General features: G+C 37.1%; 1 protein-coding gene across 1 annotated transcript in view; it reads left to right on the top strand.

The window, feature by feature from the left end:
• Kynu (kynureninase) overlaps positions 1-20,577 on the top strand; it is a 118,550-nt gene that overhangs the window by 23,917 nt on the left and 74,056 nt on the right. The window contains exons 3-7 of the mRNA XM_051166171.1: positions 6,613-6,695; positions 13,963-14,024; positions 15,399-15,470; positions 16,918-16,992; positions 18,743-18,889. Of these exons, the coding sequence (XP_051022128.1) occupies positions 6,613-6,695; positions 13,963-14,024; positions 15,399-15,470; positions 16,918-16,992; positions 18,743-18,889 (439 nt within the window). The remainder of the gene's footprint in view (positions 1-6,612; positions 6,696-13,962; positions 14,025-15,398; positions 15,471-16,917; positions 16,993-18,742; positions 18,890-20,577) is intronic.

The raw sequence follows: 20,577 nt of genomic DNA, 5'->3' as shown, positions 1-20,577 counted from the left end.
GATCTTCCTCCTTCAACTTGGCGTCTTAGTCCCCTGCTTGTACCATTCCATTTTCAATAGTTCCATCTCGCCTCTCATATCTTCTGTGTTCTGTTACTCCGCACTTATCTTCCCAACATCTCTTATCTCTTATACAGTTCCTTTTCTGGTTTCATGACGTACATCCACACTCATGTTCACATATGATCTCACCTGATATCTCTTTCTGAGTCCAGGTTATTTCATGTAATACACATGTAATGATTTCCAGATCCATCATTTTAATGTAAATTTCACCTTCTTTAGAGCTGAATAAAGTCCTACTGTATATGTGTGCCACATTTTCATTGTCTCCTGATAGAAACCTAGCACAGTTCATTTTCTATTGCACAGCAATAAACATAGATGTACAAGTATCTCTCTACATGCTACAGGGTCCTCTAGAGTATGTCCACAAATGGTGGCCGTAATGGGGTCTTTGAATTCAGTGGAAGCTTTCTTACTTACCTCAGGTTGTTTTTGATGCAAAAGTTAGAGTGCCAGAAACTCATGGTCAGACACAAGTTTGTAGCTCAGAAAAGTAAAAAAAAAAAAAAAAAAAAAAAAAAAAAAAAAAAAAAAAAAAAAATGAAATTTACAGAGGCCAGTGGGCGGCTTTCAGATTCATGCATGATTGTAGGGAGTTTAGCAAAAGAAGAGTCAAGAGCCCACACAACAGGGGCGAGTGCATCTTCCATCTGCTACCTGGGGGTCTTTTAAAGGACTGACAGTAGGAAGTGGGCGGAGGTATCAGGGGATCTTGCACTGCCCAGGGAGTCCCATGGGCTCCTCTCAGTTTCAGTCAAGCTTTCAGGAAGGGGTGCTCATTTAAGGGAAGAGAGGTAAAGAGAAGCCAAGTCAGGAACCAGAACTCTTTGGGATTTCTGATGTCTAGCCAGGACAAAACTACAGAGAAGAAGAATACCAACTGGTCAATCCCCATTCATTATGCTGCCTGTCCTGATGGCTGAGTTTCTTTTGCTGTGAAGTCTTTAAATTTACTAAATCGTCTAATATGAATTGAAGTTTGCTGTCTCATTGGTAAAGACAATATTGAAAAGCACAATCTTAACAAAAGCATTAAAGGTATCAATATTCTCAACTTCATATAGAAAAACAAAAACGCAGAATAGCTAAAACAATCCTGTACAATAAAAAATTCTTCTGGAGGAATCTCCATCCCTGATCTCAAGCTGTACTACAGACTGGGAAAAGATCTTCACCAACCCTACATCTGACAGAGGACTAATATGCAAAATCTATAAAGAACTCAAGAAATTAAATGCTATCAAACCAACTAACCCAATTTAAAAACAGAGTATAGAGCTAAACAGAGCAATAGAAGAATATTGAATGCCTGAGAAACACTTAAAGAAATGCTCAACATCCTTCATCATCAAGGAAATGCAAATCAAAATTACTCTGAGATTCCATCTTACACTTTTCTGAATGGCTAAGATCAAAAGTGACAGCACATGCTGGCAAGAGTGTGGAGAAAGGGGAACACTACTCCATTGTCGGTGGGAGTGCAAACTTGTATAGCCTCTGTGGAAATCAATCTGGTGCTTTCTCAGAAAATTGGGAATAGTTCTACCTCAAGACCCAGACATACCACTCCTGGACATATTCCCAAAAGATGCTTGACCACACAACAAGGACATTTGCTAAGCTTTGTTCATAACAGCATTATTCATAATAGCCAGAATCTGGAAACAACCAAATGTCCCTCAACCAAAGAATGGATAAGGAAACTGTGGTACATTTATACAATGGAATACTCCTCAGTTATTAAAACCAAGGATATCTGGAAATTATTAGGCAAAGGGATGGAACTAGCACAGATCATCCTAAGTGAGTTAAGCCAGACCCAGGGAGACACCCATGGTATATACTCACTTATAAGTGGATATTAGCCCAACATAGGTATCCTCTGAGATACTCCACCCAGCAGGGGATCCGGACAGTTGTTGGAACTCACTGCTAGACCCTAGATGGAGTACAGAGAGTGGTATGGAAGAATGGGGGGATGAAGGACCCAGAGGGTTCAGGATACCCACAAAGAGACCACCATGGTTTGTGGATCTAGACCCAAGGGAGCCTGCACAGATGGTTGTACTAACAAAGGACAATGCATGCAGTAAACCTAGACCAACGGAAAGCTAGTTCTCCACTGTTGTGGGGATAGGGGGGAATTCTTCTGTCAGGAACTCTGGTTCCTCCAATTTGATCACTTCCCTTGGTGGGGATGCTGGTGACACACAGAGGAAGGGGAAGCAGGCTATCTGGATGAGACCTTCTATACTGTGGCCATATGGTGGCAGAGGAGGTCTCCTTCCGTCAGAGGTCTAGGGGAGGGGAATAGGGCAGGAGAGGGAGAGTGTATGGGAACGGGAATAGAACAAGGGGATAACAATTGGGATGTAATGTAAATGAATTATAATCAATTAAAACAATAAAAAAAAAGCCAGAGAGGCCTGGGCGGATGTTTTTAAAAAGTATCAATATACTTTAACAAAGTGAGATATTACTCAGGCTATGGATTTCGAGGTAGGAAATGTACTAGAATCTTCTTTTGTACTCCATTGCCGACATCCTGCCTGTCTGTCTACAGTATAGCCTCCTTCTGATTGTAACTGATCCCATGCTCCATGAACAGCATGTTTGATTACTAATACTAACAAAAAGTCAAAGATCAAAACACTTAGAGCATTTTAATGCTGGGCTTAAAAAACCCTAAAATAACAAAATACCAGAGACAGAAAAACTTATAAAGAACAGAAATGCATTCTCTCGATTTTGCAAAATTAAGACCTGGAAAGACTTGGTACCTGTGGAAGGGTGCTCTCTGCTTCTCAAATTCTATTTCTTGTCACATCACTGTTGATAGATTGTGCATGCACCATAATCACATCTTTTATAAGGCTGTGCGTCCTATTGCCAAGCTTCTACCCATATGACTTAAATCGCTGTTTAAATCAGTGGTACTCAACCTGTGGGAGTAGAATGACATTTTCACAGGGGTAGCCTAAGACCATTGGAAAACACAGATATTTACATTACAATTCATAACAGCAAAATTACAGTTATGAAATAGCAAGAAAAATAATTTTAAGGTTGGAAGTCACCACAACATGAACTATATTAAAGGGTTGCAGCATTAGGAAGGTTGAGAACCACTGTTTTAAATGCTGTTCCTCTTAATACCGTCACATTGATGACTTACATTTTAACTTTCTACTTCTGAAGAAATATATCTAGACTGTAGCTATACAAACTGTTTCTTCTACAATTTTTATTTAAGAAAATAATTGTACATCCCTAAGTTTACTAAGAGCTTTTACCTCCCTATTTGTCTTTAAAACCTTTATTATTGTTATTTTGCAATTTGATTTTCATTCAGATATTCTAAAATTGATCTGAATACTTTAAATATATATAATTATTAATAATCATTGCTGTAATTTGAACATGGTATCATGAACCTAATATACCAGCCCTGAGGAGGTTGACACAGGAGATTGTGTGTTTGAGAACACCGACACCCTTGGATAGAGCGCATGATATTGTCCAAAAAAAAAAAAAAAAATGAATATCCTACAATATAAGAATAGTGTACAATAATCCTACAATAATAAGAAATAATATGATTCAATCCTATGGTATGTGAGATAGGATAGGATACCAGCTTACAAGCTTTAAGAGAAAGTTTATATTAAATATTTACTAATGGCTCACATTATTTCAAAGAAAGTTAATAAATGAGTAAATAATCATAATGGTAGACTTCATTTAGAATTCAAAGAAATCAATTCTGAGAGCATATTATATATTGAAAGACATAGCATACACAGCATCCCAGAGACAGAAGCTAGAGGCATAGTGTTAAGTCATCTGCATTCTCGAGTTGGCTAGATCCATGCTGTCTTCTGTTTTTCACAGGATCATGTTATGGTTGTGCCTTCCAAGGGGCTTTTGTAAAAGATTGACAGCTTAGGTAGAATTAAAGGAGAAATGTTCTATTGATTTCTTCTTCAGGAACACCCCACCTGGCTGACAGGGATTGATTTACATGGCAATGTGCTTCTGGATAGTGTGATGATGAAGGAGACCAGAGAAGTTTTCACCTGAAGACCCCTATAATAGTTTTATTCAAGTATGAATTTCCTCTTTTAAATAAAAGGGACATGAATGAAAAAAAAAATACAGATTTCAGAGGCATTGTTAGCTAGCCATCAATTAGGTCACAGGTAAAATTGTGCTTCATTAAGAAAAGCTGTGAAAATTTATTGATTTACTTACTAGGGAAGCTTTCTAAAATAGGGCCAATTCTCATTTTGTAGGACAGATAAAATATGGTCCTATTTTAAAGAGAACCCAAGTTTCTATTAACTTCCTAATTAGATGTTTTATCCTGAAATCTAATTTCATTAGCAAATATTGCTCATAGTCACCTCACAAAACACCCGACTCCTGGCAATGATTAATGTTGTGGTAACAGATTAACTCTTCATATATCTTTCCCAACATTTGTAAAGGATTGCAGCTGTGCTAGGCTTATTTTATGCAACTTTGAATGAAAGCAATCTAGCATCTTTCTTAACTCTAACGCACATGTTTATAACTGCACTTTAATCTACATCAATTCTTTCTAATGACAGGCCACTTTACTTTGGGTTTATTTGGATAAAATGTTCTAAATACGTTTCACTACCCCAGGCTAGTGGGCTGGCAAAATGAGGAAGTAGCCTTAGTGTGTGTGATATTTTAGAGAGAGGGAGATGCCAAAAGCCTTGCAGGGAGAAACATATCCCTAAAGATTATTAGCATGGTGTCTACCAGAGTGAGAAGTAGGTGGCATAATATTCGGAGATATAAATTCTCTGAGGCAGAACATAGAATTTTACTACCTAGATGTAATAAGATATATTGTGCTATCAGCAAAGGCCAGGGAGCTCTATGTGATTAAAATAAAAAAGGATCCAAGTATCTGCCTTTAACTACCATTTAATGATAATGATTTTTGTCTTTAACATTTATATTGGGAGTCTAGAGAGGCAAGCTGCAGGCTATCTAATAATAATATGAATAATAATAACTAGCAATTGAATTGCCCTTTTCTTCCTCCTAGTTCTTAGCAGCCTATGTTTATTCACATAGAGGTCCTCCTCCTCCATCTCAGTTTATATGGTAATGGAAATATTAGCCTAAACATTCCTGTTATGTAGCACATGTTGAGGAAGGCACTTTACCATCAGATTTACATTAGGAGAGATGAGTCAGCAAAGGAAAATGGTGCATCCATCCTTTTTATATGTTCTCACTTACTTTTACTGCTAACCCTATTTTTTAAAATCACTCATTTACCTACTTTTACAGATGTGGAAAATTAGCTCCTGTAAGCTTTCAATAAATGTAGTTTTCCTCCAGTAGAGACCTGAAGTTGACTCCTACTATAAGATAAAAGCCAACTGTCAAACCCTTAGAATGTTTTTTTCCTTTGTTGTTTGTTTTGTTATTTTCTGTTTTCTGTTTTTGTTTTGGTAGCAATGGTATCAAATAGGCAGGCACCCCAGCTCCCTACGGGCGGATGAGAATTTCAATGGGTGGACATGAACCTTGACATCCTATAGATAGACAGCATGGGCACAAGCCATCTTTCCTAGTTTACAGTGTATTGGACTAATACCGATCCACTTTAGAGCTATGGAAGACAGGAACAAGCAGCAGCCCTCTATGTGCTCCTCTGCACCTTTGATTCCATTTCCTCTGCATTTTCTTGTGTATTATTCTTCCTCATTTAATGGAAATTTCTTAATACTGAAGTTCTCTATTGTATTTCCTGCCCCCCCCCAAACCTACTAGAAAATTTGCTGCATAATAAAATTGAGTTAGGATATGATAGGTCATTTGCTAGAAAATAAATAAAAATGTAGTGTTGATTATGAATGTTGCTAAATTTTATTATTTACATAAAATATTATCACAACTGTAATAATTTTATATATCTTTATCTCAGTAATAGATTTTGATCCCCTAACTACAACAGTATGTGTATTTTTACATAGATACCACTGTAGGCTACAACTGTGTAAGTAGAGTATGCCAATAGTCTTGAACATTTCAAAATAAAGAGAAATGTAGTAGCTTAGCCTGGAAAATGTTTTTTAAAAATGAAATAGTACATTGATAATGTCCCGTCCACAACAGTAAAGTGATTAAAGCAATAAAAAAATGATGACTCTTAAACATACAGTACACAGTTATCCCTTCTAGATTCAAAAATACTATACATTAATATCATTGCTTGAATATTACAATCTATCTGACTGGCCTACAGACCTCAGCTTGGCCCTGAGTTACTCACTTCCCTCAGATCGCTTTCACCTTTTAAAGAACATATCACCTTCTGAAACATTGTCACCGACTGATGAACACATGTTCCAGTACATGAACCCGCTGCAGACATCTTAACCTCTAGACTAAAACAGAAGTATTTTACTTGCTAATATTTCAAAACAAAATCACACATATGCACATGTGCACACCCTTACCACCATACAACTAAGCAGTGTGTATGTCCCTTTTCAATTTCAGGGGAGCCTATGGTCATGATGTAGGAAAACGCCCTTGGATTATAGGGGATGAGAGCATTGTGGGCCTTATGAAGGACATTGTGGGTAAGTACAAAACACAGTGGATATTTTCTCAGAAGAACTGTGAGAATATAGTTCAGTTATAAAAGTAAGTGATAGATCTTATTGACTAACATTCTGATTTCTAAGTTAACCCATAAAAGTGAAAAAATCTTTAATATTATTATCCTTGTTATGGTGAATATCATATCAATATACATGGTACAAAAATAAATATCTGTTATTCTTAGCTCCTTCAATTATTTGTTTGTTTACTTCATTTCCTATTTTGTGGCACTGGAAATAGGCCCAGTTCCTCTCTCTTATAAGTTGTACCCAGGCCTGTTTAGTCTGCCTATTTTTAACACAATCTTCTTCTGTAACCCAGGCTATCTCAGAACTCTTGCCTTGATCTCTTGAATTCTGGGATTAAGGGTGTGTTTGAGCCTCTTAAAGACCTTTAAATCCCTGCTTACCAACTCCTTTTTTTTAAAAAAAGCACATTTTGTTAACTTATAATGAAATATATTTTTCAACAGATAAATGAATATTGTAATACAATTACATAATAAACATGAATTGTTTTCACTAATATGTTTAGTGTAAAGCACTGAAAGAATCATTTCAATTTAAATCATGGCAATGCATTTAAATCAAGACTCAGCCAATTGCAGAGAGCAGGGATGAGGAATGGGAGTCCTGAGTTTATGTCCAACAAGGCTGTATAGTGAGACCCCATCCTTAAACTTGACTAACAAAGAAATGAACAGTTTTATTATTTTAAGTGTGTGTGTGTGTGTGTGTGTGTTTGTGTGTGTGTGTGTGTGTGTGTGTGTGTGTGTGTGTGTGTGTGTGTTAGAATAAGAATGGTCCCCATAAAGCCATATATTTGAATGTTTGGTTCTTAGCTAGTGAATTTTTTAGAAGGGACTAGGAATTGTGATTTCAAATGGATTTTAAAATCTCAACCCCTTATCACAAAGTATAAAAATATCTCTTTTTTTCTCTTATTTGATTCTGGACAAATTACTAGAAGATTTAATCAACATAGACGAGAAGTAATTTCAGAGTGGAGGAGTCAGCTGTAGTGAGGAATAAATGAAGACAAAAAATTATACCTGGTTCTATCCTGGCCACAAGACAAAACTCATTTGCATACAACCACTAAAACACAAGGAAGCCCAGAACTCATCACTGTGACCCTTGCTACCATAGCAACTAAGGTTTTAGTTGACAAAGTACCAGACATATGCACGGAAATAGCTCTTATCTGAACTCTCACTTAGAAATTCTTTAGGGAATTTGAAAAACTATGTAAACTCTCAATGGACAACATAGAAAGGCAAAACAAATGATGTCCATGCCATCTGGGGGAGTCTGTTAGCAGGGAGACAACTGCTAATTGCTTTTGTACCAATAAATACATAGCAAGCCAAATTTTAATCTGCTAATGGAAAAAACAAACAAATGGCAGCCCTTGCACTACCATGGTAATTATCTTTCAAAGGTTTGGAAATTACCAAGTCCATCACATGGGGAGTATGTATGAAGAAAGGAATAAAGGGGAGATCTAATGGAAGACTCTATGCACAGTCGCCAAATGGCCGGTTCCTATTACTCCTGTCTGTGGCCTCCAGGTGTCTCCTATATCAGGCTGCCAGAGAAGACTGAGGCTTAGAAAGCCGCGAGAAACCAGGTCCAGAAAGAGGGATGACATGCATACCCGTCAGCCCAGGCTGCCAAATGTCCAAGACTGGCCTGCTTTTAAAAGAAACTTATTTTCTCACTGAGGCCAAGAGCCAATGGGACCCACCAGGATCTCTTCCTGGCTTGCACAAGTCAATTTCACACTTTCCCTCAGTGGGATTAAGACCTCACCACAATGACCTCAGTTATTCTTAATTAACACAGAGCATGAGGGCTTCCGCATATAACCTTGTGGAGACACACTTAATTCACAGCATGTAAGTGTAAGCATGCCCTTGACAGCAGTCAGAGCACCTGGAGACTGTGCCTTCTCTGTGCTTTAAACCTAAAGATTCAAACCATTCCCTCGCCCAGCAACTCGGTGGAATCACCTTACTGTAAACCACATCCTCTGCTTAATGATCATCTTTTACATTGTAAACTACATTGCTGTGTTATGTACTACAAATGTTAAACTCTGAATCAAAAAAAAAAAAAAAAAAAAAAAAAAACGAAAGCAAAAATAACCTTAGTTTTTAATTTTATGGAGTTCCTGGTGTGCAAATTTCTATTGGTTTAATGTGGCTGCGTTATGGGATCTAAAAACTCAGTGCACACTGAAAATACCACCTCCAGTGGCACAGAATGATGACAGGAACAGTATAAGCAAATGTGTCTCCACAGACCAAAGGTTTCATAGCTGCTGTGAAAGGGCTCAGAAATTTGCAAGTGCTACTTTGGGGCCCACAGAAGAAACTGCTCAGAGTGAGGTCTGCATTAAGAAGCCTTCACAAGGAGCTGGTGTGTGTATGTGTGTGTGTGTGTGTTTGTGTGTTTGTGCGTGTGTGTTTGTGTGTGTCTATGTGTGTGTGTTTGTGTGTGTGTCTGTGTGTGTGTTTGTACTAAGATTTTTTTCAGATAACAACTGCATTCTCACCTGGTTATTTTGTGTTTGGTATTTATCATCCTCAAAAGGAGAGTGAGGCCAGGAAAGTCGTAATATGATATTATCTAGTGAAATTTATTTATAAAGCCAATAAACTCTACATAATTTTACTTTGACTATTTAAAAGTTTATAGAGCTATTGCAGCTCATTAAATGTGCAAGTATTTCATTGCTCAATAAATACATATATGTCACATAAAGATAGGAAAAATTCCAAAGCAGTCACCTTTTAACGCTATTAGGGGAATAAAAAAGACGATAGATATTCAGCTTGCATAGAAAAGAAGAAAATGCCTAAACCTTTTTAAATTTGAAGAACCTACGTTAATTGAACTCTGCTTTGTGAAATTTTATCTAGTTTGCAAATGCTATACGGTGCCATGTACCTCATGTTTGGATGCGTTTCTAATGCTGGCAATCAGTCTGACATTGAGACTACGTTAACAATCATTTGATTAAATCCTGACAGCAGCTTCCGAGAGGTAATCCATATTCCATAGGTTAAGAGTGTGATCTCCTTCTGCTGCCCCAACTTGTGACACCTGACATAGGCCCCTACTTTGAGCTGTCTGTCTATATATTGGGATTTCCACAACTGACACCTTGGTTGTGATAACAAGACAGTGGTTCACAGAGCATAAGTCACACTTTCTGTATTCTAAACAGCTTATTTTAAAGGGTAAACCCCAGGATAGCAGCAAGGAAGCTCAGGGCCATATGGCAGTGTTGCCATGGGGCCTTATCAAGCGCCTCATGGCCTCAGCACTCAGGCATCTTCTCCAATGCAGAAGCTGGGATTTGAGTTCTGTGGGACTCAGTATCCTGTCGGTGCCTACACAGGAGGTAGTAGGCGAGATGACACATTCCATGCATCTCGTCCCATGGCCTTTGTTTTGACTTGACCTAATATTGTATCATAAGAAACTTAAATGGTCTCCAGAAGATATGACTTAAATATCATGAAATAATTAAAATAATGGTGAAGTATAGGAAAGTCAAATTACTTTTCCTTAATTGTTATCTACGTATGTCATGAGTAGACAGATATGTCTTATTCTGGGCATTGGTGGATTTTAAACTTACTTGAAAGCATAGCCTTTAATTTAGCATAAGATTCTTCATAACACCGTAACAACAGAGAGGTGACAGTTCTGTGTACACATTGATGGCTCTAGAATCAACAGGAAGAGAAAGAGACAGTGAAGAGCCATATTTATTCAGACATAAGAAAATTCCAATTTTGGATATGAAGAAAAACTACTAATAAAACAGTTTATATAGAGCCAACAACCAACAGTTCCACAACCCACGGAACATGGAGTAACTTTCCCTTATAATTAATGTCATATTAGCAAGATGCTAGAAATAGATGTGGTAGAGAACATCATTAAGATTATTATTAAGTCTCCTTCCCTTGGACACATAATCACCATGGGCTAGATGCTTTTTGAGCTTTATAAGTTTTTGAGCTTATAAAAATGTCATATGGACATACCTGCTTTATGAAACTTGTGGTTGACCATCAGAGGAGCAATGATCCCCAGGTGATCTGCCTCAACTGCTGCAGACCCTCCTTCATACACTGGCCATCTCTATAGGCCATAGAAATCTGTGAACTAAAAATGTTCCTTGGGACTTTGTCTAATTACAGTCCTGACATCAAATGCACAATAGCATTTGCATCTGCTTAATAAAGTAGAAAGACGATGCTATGACAGTCCAAGTGGACTGCCTTACCAGACGGTAAGCAGCATAGGGACTTATGCTTCTCAGCTGAAAAAAAACTTTGAAATTGTACTGGGATTAGAGAGACAAAGAAGGAAATTGGTTATGAAGTTGGGTCTCTCATATTTGGTTAATGGGGAATGCCTTATACACAGTGCCTTCAAATGCAATTCTGAGGAAAAAGTTATTCTTATTTGTGAGACTTTTGGTTAGTTCCATTTAGATATCAGTTTTCATAGTGACATAATGAAGGGAACCCACAATAGATTCCTTCTCTGGTTGCTAAAAATGCTGTATGAAATAATACAATCGCAGATTTCAAAGTGTCGGTGCACTTCCTGACCAGACTCTGTAATGGTTCAGCCTACCTTAGACTTCCACGTGTGGCCATTTAAATAGTTCTGCAATTACAAAGTATGAATGTATAGAAATGGCTCCATAAATGTTACCTTGCCAGGCTTCAATACAAGAGGGTAGTCCTTGCATTAAGTTGCAAATAAACAAACAAACAAACAAACAAGCAGGAAACACTCACCTCAGATGAAGAAACTCCAACTTTGACATTTATCAAAGGAAAATCACAGGTTGTCCCCTAAGGGGAATAGCCCTCCAAATCTTCAGCTTTCAGGAAGCTTAACAAAAGATGTGTTCTGAATAATTTTGGGTCACGATGTTTCCTCATTAATTCAGAGAAGGCTCTTAGGACAAGAAAGGGAACAAGGAGAGGAAACTTGAAAGAGGTTCATTTAACTTGAACAATTCAATCTCTTAGATAATATTGAAATATTGTAGAGCAGTGTTGTTTTCAGAGGTACATCTTGAACCCATGAGGTCAATTAGGAAAGCTTTCTTTTGAAAATAAGCTAAAAATCAGTTCAGCTGGCATTGCTCTGATGTTAAGAATAATTTCCTCTTAAGTGCCTTTAGTTATACTCACAGCAAACATTTCTGGTAGTGTGTTTTAAGACTTTAACACTAGCACCGCTCCTGTATATATCTAGGTATGCAATGTTAAATAAATGAACCCTGTCTTTGAACTGGGCTCAGCACCAGGTTAGGATGGCATTTGGTGCTGTGATCTGGTGAATTCCATCTGTAGAGGTCAAAGTTGGGATATAGCACTGGGTGTTAATAATCACTCAAACCAGCCAGAGAGTATTTTTAAAGAGGTGGCTTAAGAGTGAGCACACGCTTGACAGTGAGGGAGAAATGCCGTGAAATTAACTCAGACCATTATACCTTGGTGAACATGTTTGTGGTATCAGTACTTGCCCATGCCAGAAGCATTATAGGTCTTCTAAAATAAATAGTGTACTGTGTGACAGACCAAAAGTTGCCAGAGAGTGGTAGTTTAAATCTATATATATAAGGTTAAGCAAAAATAAATATCCGAGTTTCTCTATCAAAGCTTGCCACTAACCTCTTCCATTTCTTTATTTTCATCTAACAACTATTTTGTTTTCTTACCATTTTTATTTGTTTTTCAATGCTTTCCCCATAAATTCTGCTTTCTTACAATATGCCTTTGTTTCGTTCTTTTTTTCTTCTACGTTCTGCATTAAAACTTCTAATAAGTGGTTTCCACAATACTTATAAATAATAGAGAATCAATCATTTGATCAAGACAAATGCTATAGGATAGAGTTTTATTTAAGAAGGAACAGTTAAAAAAAAAATCCAGCTAGGATAAAGTTGATAACATTCATTTTAATACCATTTTCCAAAAGGTACTTTTGTGGAAGTGAAGGCATATGGCATTATATGTGATAAAAGCTTATGATGTCTACTTACTATGTCTTTACTTCAGATCTGTTCTCCCTTAAGATGGCCAGGTATATCTCTTTATGCCCACCACTTCATCACTAATTGTACAACAAGTAAAGAGATCCATTTAGCAAACCAAGTTGTTTTTGACCAAAGGACAAATACAGACTCCTCCTTGAATGGCCATCTTCATATATGAATTCATTAGTTAAACACTCATTTCCAATGGCCTCACTCCAAGCAAACTTAGTCCGGAATTTATTAAACCTAATATTCCACTGGCTTCTGTGTTTCTAAAGGGAACTCTACAACAGGTATTCCTTTAAGTAAACAATGTAAGACCACTATATTTTCTCTAACGTACATTTTCTCTAACAGCTTTATGAACTTTGTGATAGATATTTTCCTCAGGTTTTGGGAGGAAGTAATTCCCCAAAAATAGTTCTAGCTGTGTTTCTGTTTTTAAGAAACATCTGGAAAGTTGGACCACACAAGGTGTGAGAGCTCTCTGAGTTGTCAAGGTACACGTGTCAGCTCTGTCTCCCATCTACTTCCCGTTCCAGTATGAGGTCCCTCGGTGGATTTTGCATATGTTTTCATCAGACAGTACACATTTATATTGCCCTTCTCCCCCTGTGTATGAGTACATCATAAAGGTAGTTAAGCTGTGATATTTTGCCATGCAGCTCCTTTGTCTTGACAACTGTGACCAATCTCACTGTGATAATAGTGAAATATGTTTGGCAGGGCTGAATTCCCTAACTAAAGGTGAATGTTAGTTTGATATTGTGTACAACAGGTTTTAAAGAGATGCTTGATCTTAATATCATTTTAGGTTCATTTTCACATAAAAAGTACTCTTTGGGGATTTGCAAACTGATAATAGGATAAATCTTTCTGAGTTTTCAGGTCAGAGAAAACGATTATTATTTTGGTTTCCTTATTTAATTTATAACATCAAAAGGAGGAGCACAATTTTTATCTCTGTATACATGTATATAAGGCCAGATATAATGTGATAAATGGATCAGATGGGAAAACCTCCATTTTTTATAATGACACAGCAGCATGCCCTTATTTCTAAAAACATTGATATGATTGAGTATAGCTCCAACCTTGTTTTTCAACTACACTCCAAACTAACTAAAAAAACCATCAAGTATGATGTATGTTTTAATGATTATTTTACAGGAGCCCATGAGAAAGAAATAGTTCTAATGAATGCTTTGACGGTTAATTTGCATCTTCTACTGGTAAGATTTCTTTCCCATCTGTGTTTTGACTTCTCCCATTTGCATAGTCTGATATGTTTCTACCTCAATTTTATAAACCTCTGGTAAGTTATTTGTTCCATGAACACATGTGAGATTATTTTCATCAAGAAATGATAGACCGTGATCTCATGCTCCTTCTTAAACAGTAAAGAGTTGCCTCTTACAAAGACCTTTACCGTAGTGAGTTCTTATAGCACAGCAGAAGGAAACTACTAATAGTACTTGAAGGAGGAAATTGCTCCGTAAGAACACTTATTGGCAAACACTGAGCTGAAGAAAACAGGCTTTTCTGTTTTCCCCCTTATTCTGGAAAAGAAAAGTTAGTTGTATCATCAAACTAAAATGCATGTTTGGTAGCAGAAGTCAACTCTGCCAAACATGTGTCGTTTTTATCACAGGATGGTTGATAATAGTTATCAAGACAAAAGAACTGCATGGCAAATACCACAGGCTAAGTGCCTTTGGGGTTTATTCATACACAGGGGAAAACAACAACAAAGTAAATGTTATAGTCTGATGTAAACACGCAAGAGTTTGTTTTGAATCATGTGTAAAAGCTCATACATACATCCTTCATTGTAACTCCCATCTAAGTTACTTAGTGTCTCTTTAATCTTGGTCAAACTTTTCAGTGTCTCTGAGATTTAGTATCTCCCTTTGTAATAACGAAGATAGCAATATCTTCCTCCTAGATGTGTAGAACTCAATAAGGTAATATATGAAAATTAATTTAGCACCCTGGCTAATGATGAACATCCCGCTGACAGGTGTTGTCATCTGTATTGAACCGGGGCCAGGCTTATTGTCCAGGGAGAAATGAAATGGCCAGTGAACAAACAGACTACTTCCAGCTGGTGCCTCCAAAATGGATGAGCGTTTCATGATAGGGCCAAGGCACATTTAGCTGGACCTAAACCAAAATGCCATAAAGCAAGCAACCAGATGAGTGGAAGGTGATAACGGGGAACCAAATTGACAATGTGAAATATGTAAATAAGACTTGCCTAGAACATGCTCTTTCAATCTCACTCTAGAGAAATTACCTTTAAATGCTTAAGAAGATAAATTTTCAATTAGCGTTTAGTTAAAGCTTTAGAATTTGTTTTTATCTGCTTCACATGTTTCCTCTGAGTTTGTTTTCCATTGATAAAACATAATGAGCCAATATCTTCACCCTCTTCATAATTCATTGGAAACTAGGCTAATTGAAAAGGTACCTCTGTCAGATATCTCACATGTTTAGTTAATTAATGTCTTTAAAATGTTGGAGCTTATAAAAATGGAAGGGTGGCATAAAGGAGCAAATGAGTAAATTCTGTGTTAATGCTTCTCAATAACTCTGTTTCGTTGTAGTTATCATTCTTTAAGCCTACACAAAAGCGACACAAAATTCTTCTAGAAGCCAAGGCCTTCCCTTCTGATCATGTAAGGATTTCTTCAAATTATATTTATGTTCTTTCTACTCTTCCTAGAGGGACATATCATTTCCCTGACTCGAATGTTTATTTGCTAGTCATTTCCAAGTAAGCTGACGAAAAAAGATCTGTCAAGTGCATTTGATTTAAGGATTTTTTTTTCTACACAGTAGATTTATTTCCTTTGTTCAAGTAAAGCATGTGTTCAGAGAAGAAAGGACTGAATGGGGACATTGATTTATTAGTCTTTTTAAAGATATTGAGCAAATTGCTGCCTAAATCAAGTGTGGTTAGAAATGTTTTATTAATTCCTGTTGCTGTTTTACTTTATGAAATCAAATCAATACAAACTCTACTGCTTAACCCTTTAGCAACATTGTTGTCACATGAACTTGTATTTGCACCACTTCTTTGTCATAGCACATTAGCGATACTTATTGATTGCTTTCTATGAAAAATATTAAAAGATTACAAAATGCTGATGCGGGGAGGTGCCTAAGTCAGTGAAGAGCTTGGTCCATAGGTATAAGGACTTAAATTGGAATACCTACCACCCACAAAGGAAGCTGAATGTTGCTTTGTGGGTCTGCAGTCTCAGCACAGGAGACAAGAGAGGCAAGAGGATACTTGGAGCTTACTGGACAGCCTATCCATCTGGTCAGTAAGTTCCAGGCTCAATGAGAGGCCCTGTCTCAAAAGTGAGTTATAGAGTGATCCAGGAGCACAGCTTGACATTGTCCAATGGCTTCTGTACCTGCATGCGAACACATACAGCAAAACGGACATATAAATTAACCCCAGCACACAGCGAAGATTAAAGGATTGTTTTTGTGTTTCACTCAAATAATGATTCTCCCAGATCCACACACAGCTGAAACCTTTTCTCCTAGTTTTAAAGAAACTTGACACCTACCCTTTGATTATTCTATACTATGTATTGTGATTTTAAAGCATGTAATTCTATTAAGCCAATAAATGATTATTTTGCTCTAATAAAGATTAAAACCTTGCTCTCTTGAAGACAATTTAAGCCCCTCTTAGTTATTTGACCCAGTGTGTGTCTTATCTTCTCCACGGAGTTTTAAATGTGGTCTCTTTGCTGCCTGACTCTTCCTATGCTGAGCTGTTTTTGTTCTTACCCAAGCCCGGCACTTCATACTCCTAACTTTGGTTATTTCACAAGCACCAGTTGTGACTTACACTGGGTGAGTTATACTGTAAAACTCTCCTTAGCTCTAAAAGCTACTTTGCACTTTTGATCACCTTTAACAAGTGTCCCAATTCCTTCTCAGTCACATTAAGAAGGACGTCTCTGAGGTAGCCATTCACTCTACTTTTGACATATGGTTTATTATAATGCAATGTTTCATTGTTTTGTTTTTTTTCAGAGCAGAGTCTTTAATGTACTGCTATGCCTTTGGGCTTAATTTAATGAATACATTTTCTTTCTTTTTCAGTATGCTATTGAGTCACAGATTCAACTTCATGGACTTGATGTTGGGAAAAGTATGCGGATGATAGAGCCAAGAGAGGTAACTGAGAAAAAAAGTCACCATACTTCTATTTAGTGTTCATTTATTTCCTTTCCCTTTTCTCAAAACTTTATTATCTTCATGGCTTTGATGTAATTCTCAAGAAAACATAATAGACCTGTGCACTTGTTACTGTTGGATCCTTTTGTTTAAATAAAGAGTAAATGGAAGTGTATTTATTTTAATTTTCAAAAAGCTAGATACATGGCAAGATTTTTTTTCTTCTTATAGCATGGAGTCTGTAGTGGTCAAGTAGGTGGAAAGGGGATGACAAATTGAGTATGCCACTTTAAATTGCAAATGTAGCTGCTGATGGGTCCCATTAAAATCAAAGACTAGTGATCATTGTGAAATTGTATAGAGACTGTCTTTTATGTTCCTTTGTGAAGAATAAAAATTTTTCTTGTATTTAAAATACAGTAAATTTTCTAAAGCTAATAAGTTGAAGAGTCTGGGATTTCAGTGTGTTATTAACTAACATGCAGGATTAATGATAAAAGATTCTCACATCTATTAGAAGTATCTGTTTTCATATGTGCTATAAAAATTGATAGTTCCCAAGATTCAGGGTTACAGATGACCAGCCTTTTATCTTCTGAGTCTACTCAGTCTGTTGCATTACTAGACAGCTTCAAGTCAGCATGAATGGGAGCTTATTCTCACTGGAACCTTTATTTCTTATCTGGATCATGGTGATTCTTCAGACAAATGAACTATGCGTTAGTTTCTGTGGTACTCTCTTTAGTCTGGTTTCTAAATTGTGGTTGTCAAACTGTATTAGAATTTTAAAAGTGTTTTAAGTCGCCAGTTTCCTAAGTAGAATTTTTCTTATTATTACTAAGTTCTTTTCCTTATGTGTAAAAAGCGTACTTCTAATAAAACAGATTTCAATATCACACACACACACACCTACCCATCCATACAAGTTCTCCAATGTGGAACTTGGCCAATAGAAAGAAATGTGAAAACTTAAATAGAAGAATTATAGAAGCTTGTTTTAAGGTGATTTCTGCATGATAACAAAGCAACTAAGCATGCGCTGGTCCCAATTTTATGTCCTATTCATTACAAGAGAAGACTTGTGCACAGTTATAGGCACAATAGACCTGTTCTCCATAAGCAGATCGTTCCTGCTTGAAGGATCTTTTACAGCTCGCTACTTTTTCAAGACTGAACCTCACTTTGTTGACAATTTTCAGTCATTAGTTGTGAGATGGATGTTAGATTTTGTCCTTGATTCTTTATTTTGATCTGTTTTCTTCAAGTTTGTCTTTATCTTTATATTATCTAGAAAAGGATTAAACTTTAATTGAAACATCGCTTTGGCAAAACGCAGTAGAAAAATGTGAGTGCGTTTTCCTTGGGAAAAGCACCAATTCATTAAGTGCCATGTGAATCTCCAGGTTTGCTGTGAAAATATGTTATGGACTCCTTCATCTTTTGTATTGGACAGCGATAATGGGAAAACTATTGACAGCTTTGCAATTAGCAAACATTAATTGAAAACTGAACTAGGAAGGGGCAAGCAGGATTTGCAGAATGGCACTTAAGTGAATCTCGTTAGCATTGACTTTTTATTTCTTAGTAACAGAATGTATCCCAGTGCTGCTCTTTTGCCAGAGTTTTTGAAAGACACTGGCATGGGATACTGGGAAGCACAATTACCTTTCATTGCCTTATGTAGGAAAGACACTTGTGGGAATGGAGTGACCCATGTATTACCATGTAACTTGCGCTGAATTTGACGTAGGGGGAAGAGACCTTAAGGATGGAGGACATACTTGAAGTAATCGAGGAGGAAGGAGACTCGATTGCGGTGATCCTGTTCAGTGGACTGCATTTCTACACTGGACAGCTCTTTGACATGCCTGCCATAACAAAAGCCGGACAAGCAAAGGTACTGTCCTCTTCCCTCCTTGCCACATTCCAAGGAAGCACTCTGCTCGAGTGCTCCACCTTCGCTTTCTGATGTGTGCTTTATGTTATTCTGGGAGTCTTTTTCTTTTCTTTTAAAAAATATTTTATTAATTTATTCATATTACATCTAAATTGTTATCTTATCCCTTGTATCCTCCCATTCCTGCCTCCCTCCTGCTTTCCCCCTCCTCCCCTCCCCTATGACTGTGACTGAGGGGAACCTCCTCCCCCTGTATATGCTCATAGAGTATCAAGTCTCTTCTTGGCAGCCTGCTATCCTTCCTCTGAGTGCCACCAGACTTCCCCTTCCAGGAACTCTGGGAGTCTTTTTCTTTAGGAAGAACACAACATAGTTTTTATTTGTTTGTTCTTTTGGTTTTTTAAGATGGTTTCTCTTTGTGTAGCCCTGACTTTCCTGGAACTTGCTCTGTTGATTAGGCTAGACTGGAATTTAAAGATCCACCTGCCTTGGCCTCACAAGGGCTGGGATTCAAGGCATGCACTACCAGCTGATCAAGTCTTAAATTTTAAGAAATTATTTATTATTGTTATGGCTGATGTAGTTAAAGCCATGTTTGCTTGACAATGATGATGCAGACTCGCTCCCAGTAATGGAGTCTTCATGGGGCCACCTAGAGTCCAGGATAAGCAAGGTTTGCACACAGGATGCGGCTTCAGACAGCAGAAGGGGATAAAATATTAAGGGTCTTCAGGACATGCAAAGACTTAAAAATCCCACTTCAGTACATTGTCATATTGTAACTCATTCTAAATGTAAACCAACACTCACGTAAAGCTACACACTTATAGATGAGAAATATAGTCTCTATTGGTAGCTCATGTGGAGTTATCAAAGGTAGTTTTAGCCCAGTGACTTTAAGGATGACATTTTATTTCTAGCAATCTTCTAGCTTTATAATACTACCTATAGCAAAAGTATTTGTCCCTTTGCATATTATTAATTCAAAATTAAATTATTTTTCCTGCATATCATATCCCTATGTGTTTAAGTAAGTAATTTAAGATTTTTAAAAAATAATTTTGGCCTATAAGAAAGAAATGAATTGGGAGAAAAATTCAATAGTCATACATTGTATTTAAAATACTATGTAGCAGTCCTGTTTGATTATGCAATCAAGACTTGTATTAAAAAATGTGACATTGAATTTTATTCTGAACATTAATAAGTTACAGGATTACTATATATGTGAGATCTAGCTAATATATGCAGTTATTGAAGGTAATGAATGGAACTAATGAAAAGAAGTTTAGCACCGTCTTCAGTGGTCTCTAGGAAATTCCAAGCAGAACTTCCAGCTGATTTGATGGATAGCTGTGAAAGTGGTGCATTATGAAAGATATAAAGATAATGTCTTCTTAATTCAGATATTAAATCTTAAGCACCAAAATAAAGGGAGGCCAATAAAACTTGTGTTTTAAAAACGTTCTGCAAGTAATCAGCATCCATGTTCCCTTAGTATGCAAGCATGTCTCATTAACCTTCATAGACACAAGACAAAGGACACAGAACAAGGGTCGTGAGCTGGGCAACCCTCCCTGTTGGGGTCCACACACTGGCTGGGTGCTTGCCGTGTTATCTGATCCCCAGCAAGTGACTTGGCTTCTCTGGGCTTCTGTTTCAAACACGCTAGTTCATAACAGCAACAT

This window comes from Acomys russatus, chromosome 24, assembly GCF_903995435.1.
Source record: "Acomys russatus chromosome 24, mAcoRus1.1, whole genome shotgun sequence".
In the NCBI taxonomy this organism is placed as follows: Eukaryota; Metazoa; Chordata; class Mammalia; order Rodentia; family Muridae; genus Acomys; species Acomys russatus.
Note: the sequence above shows the minus strand (reverse complement) of the source record. Positions and strands in the feature narration are given on the sequence as shown.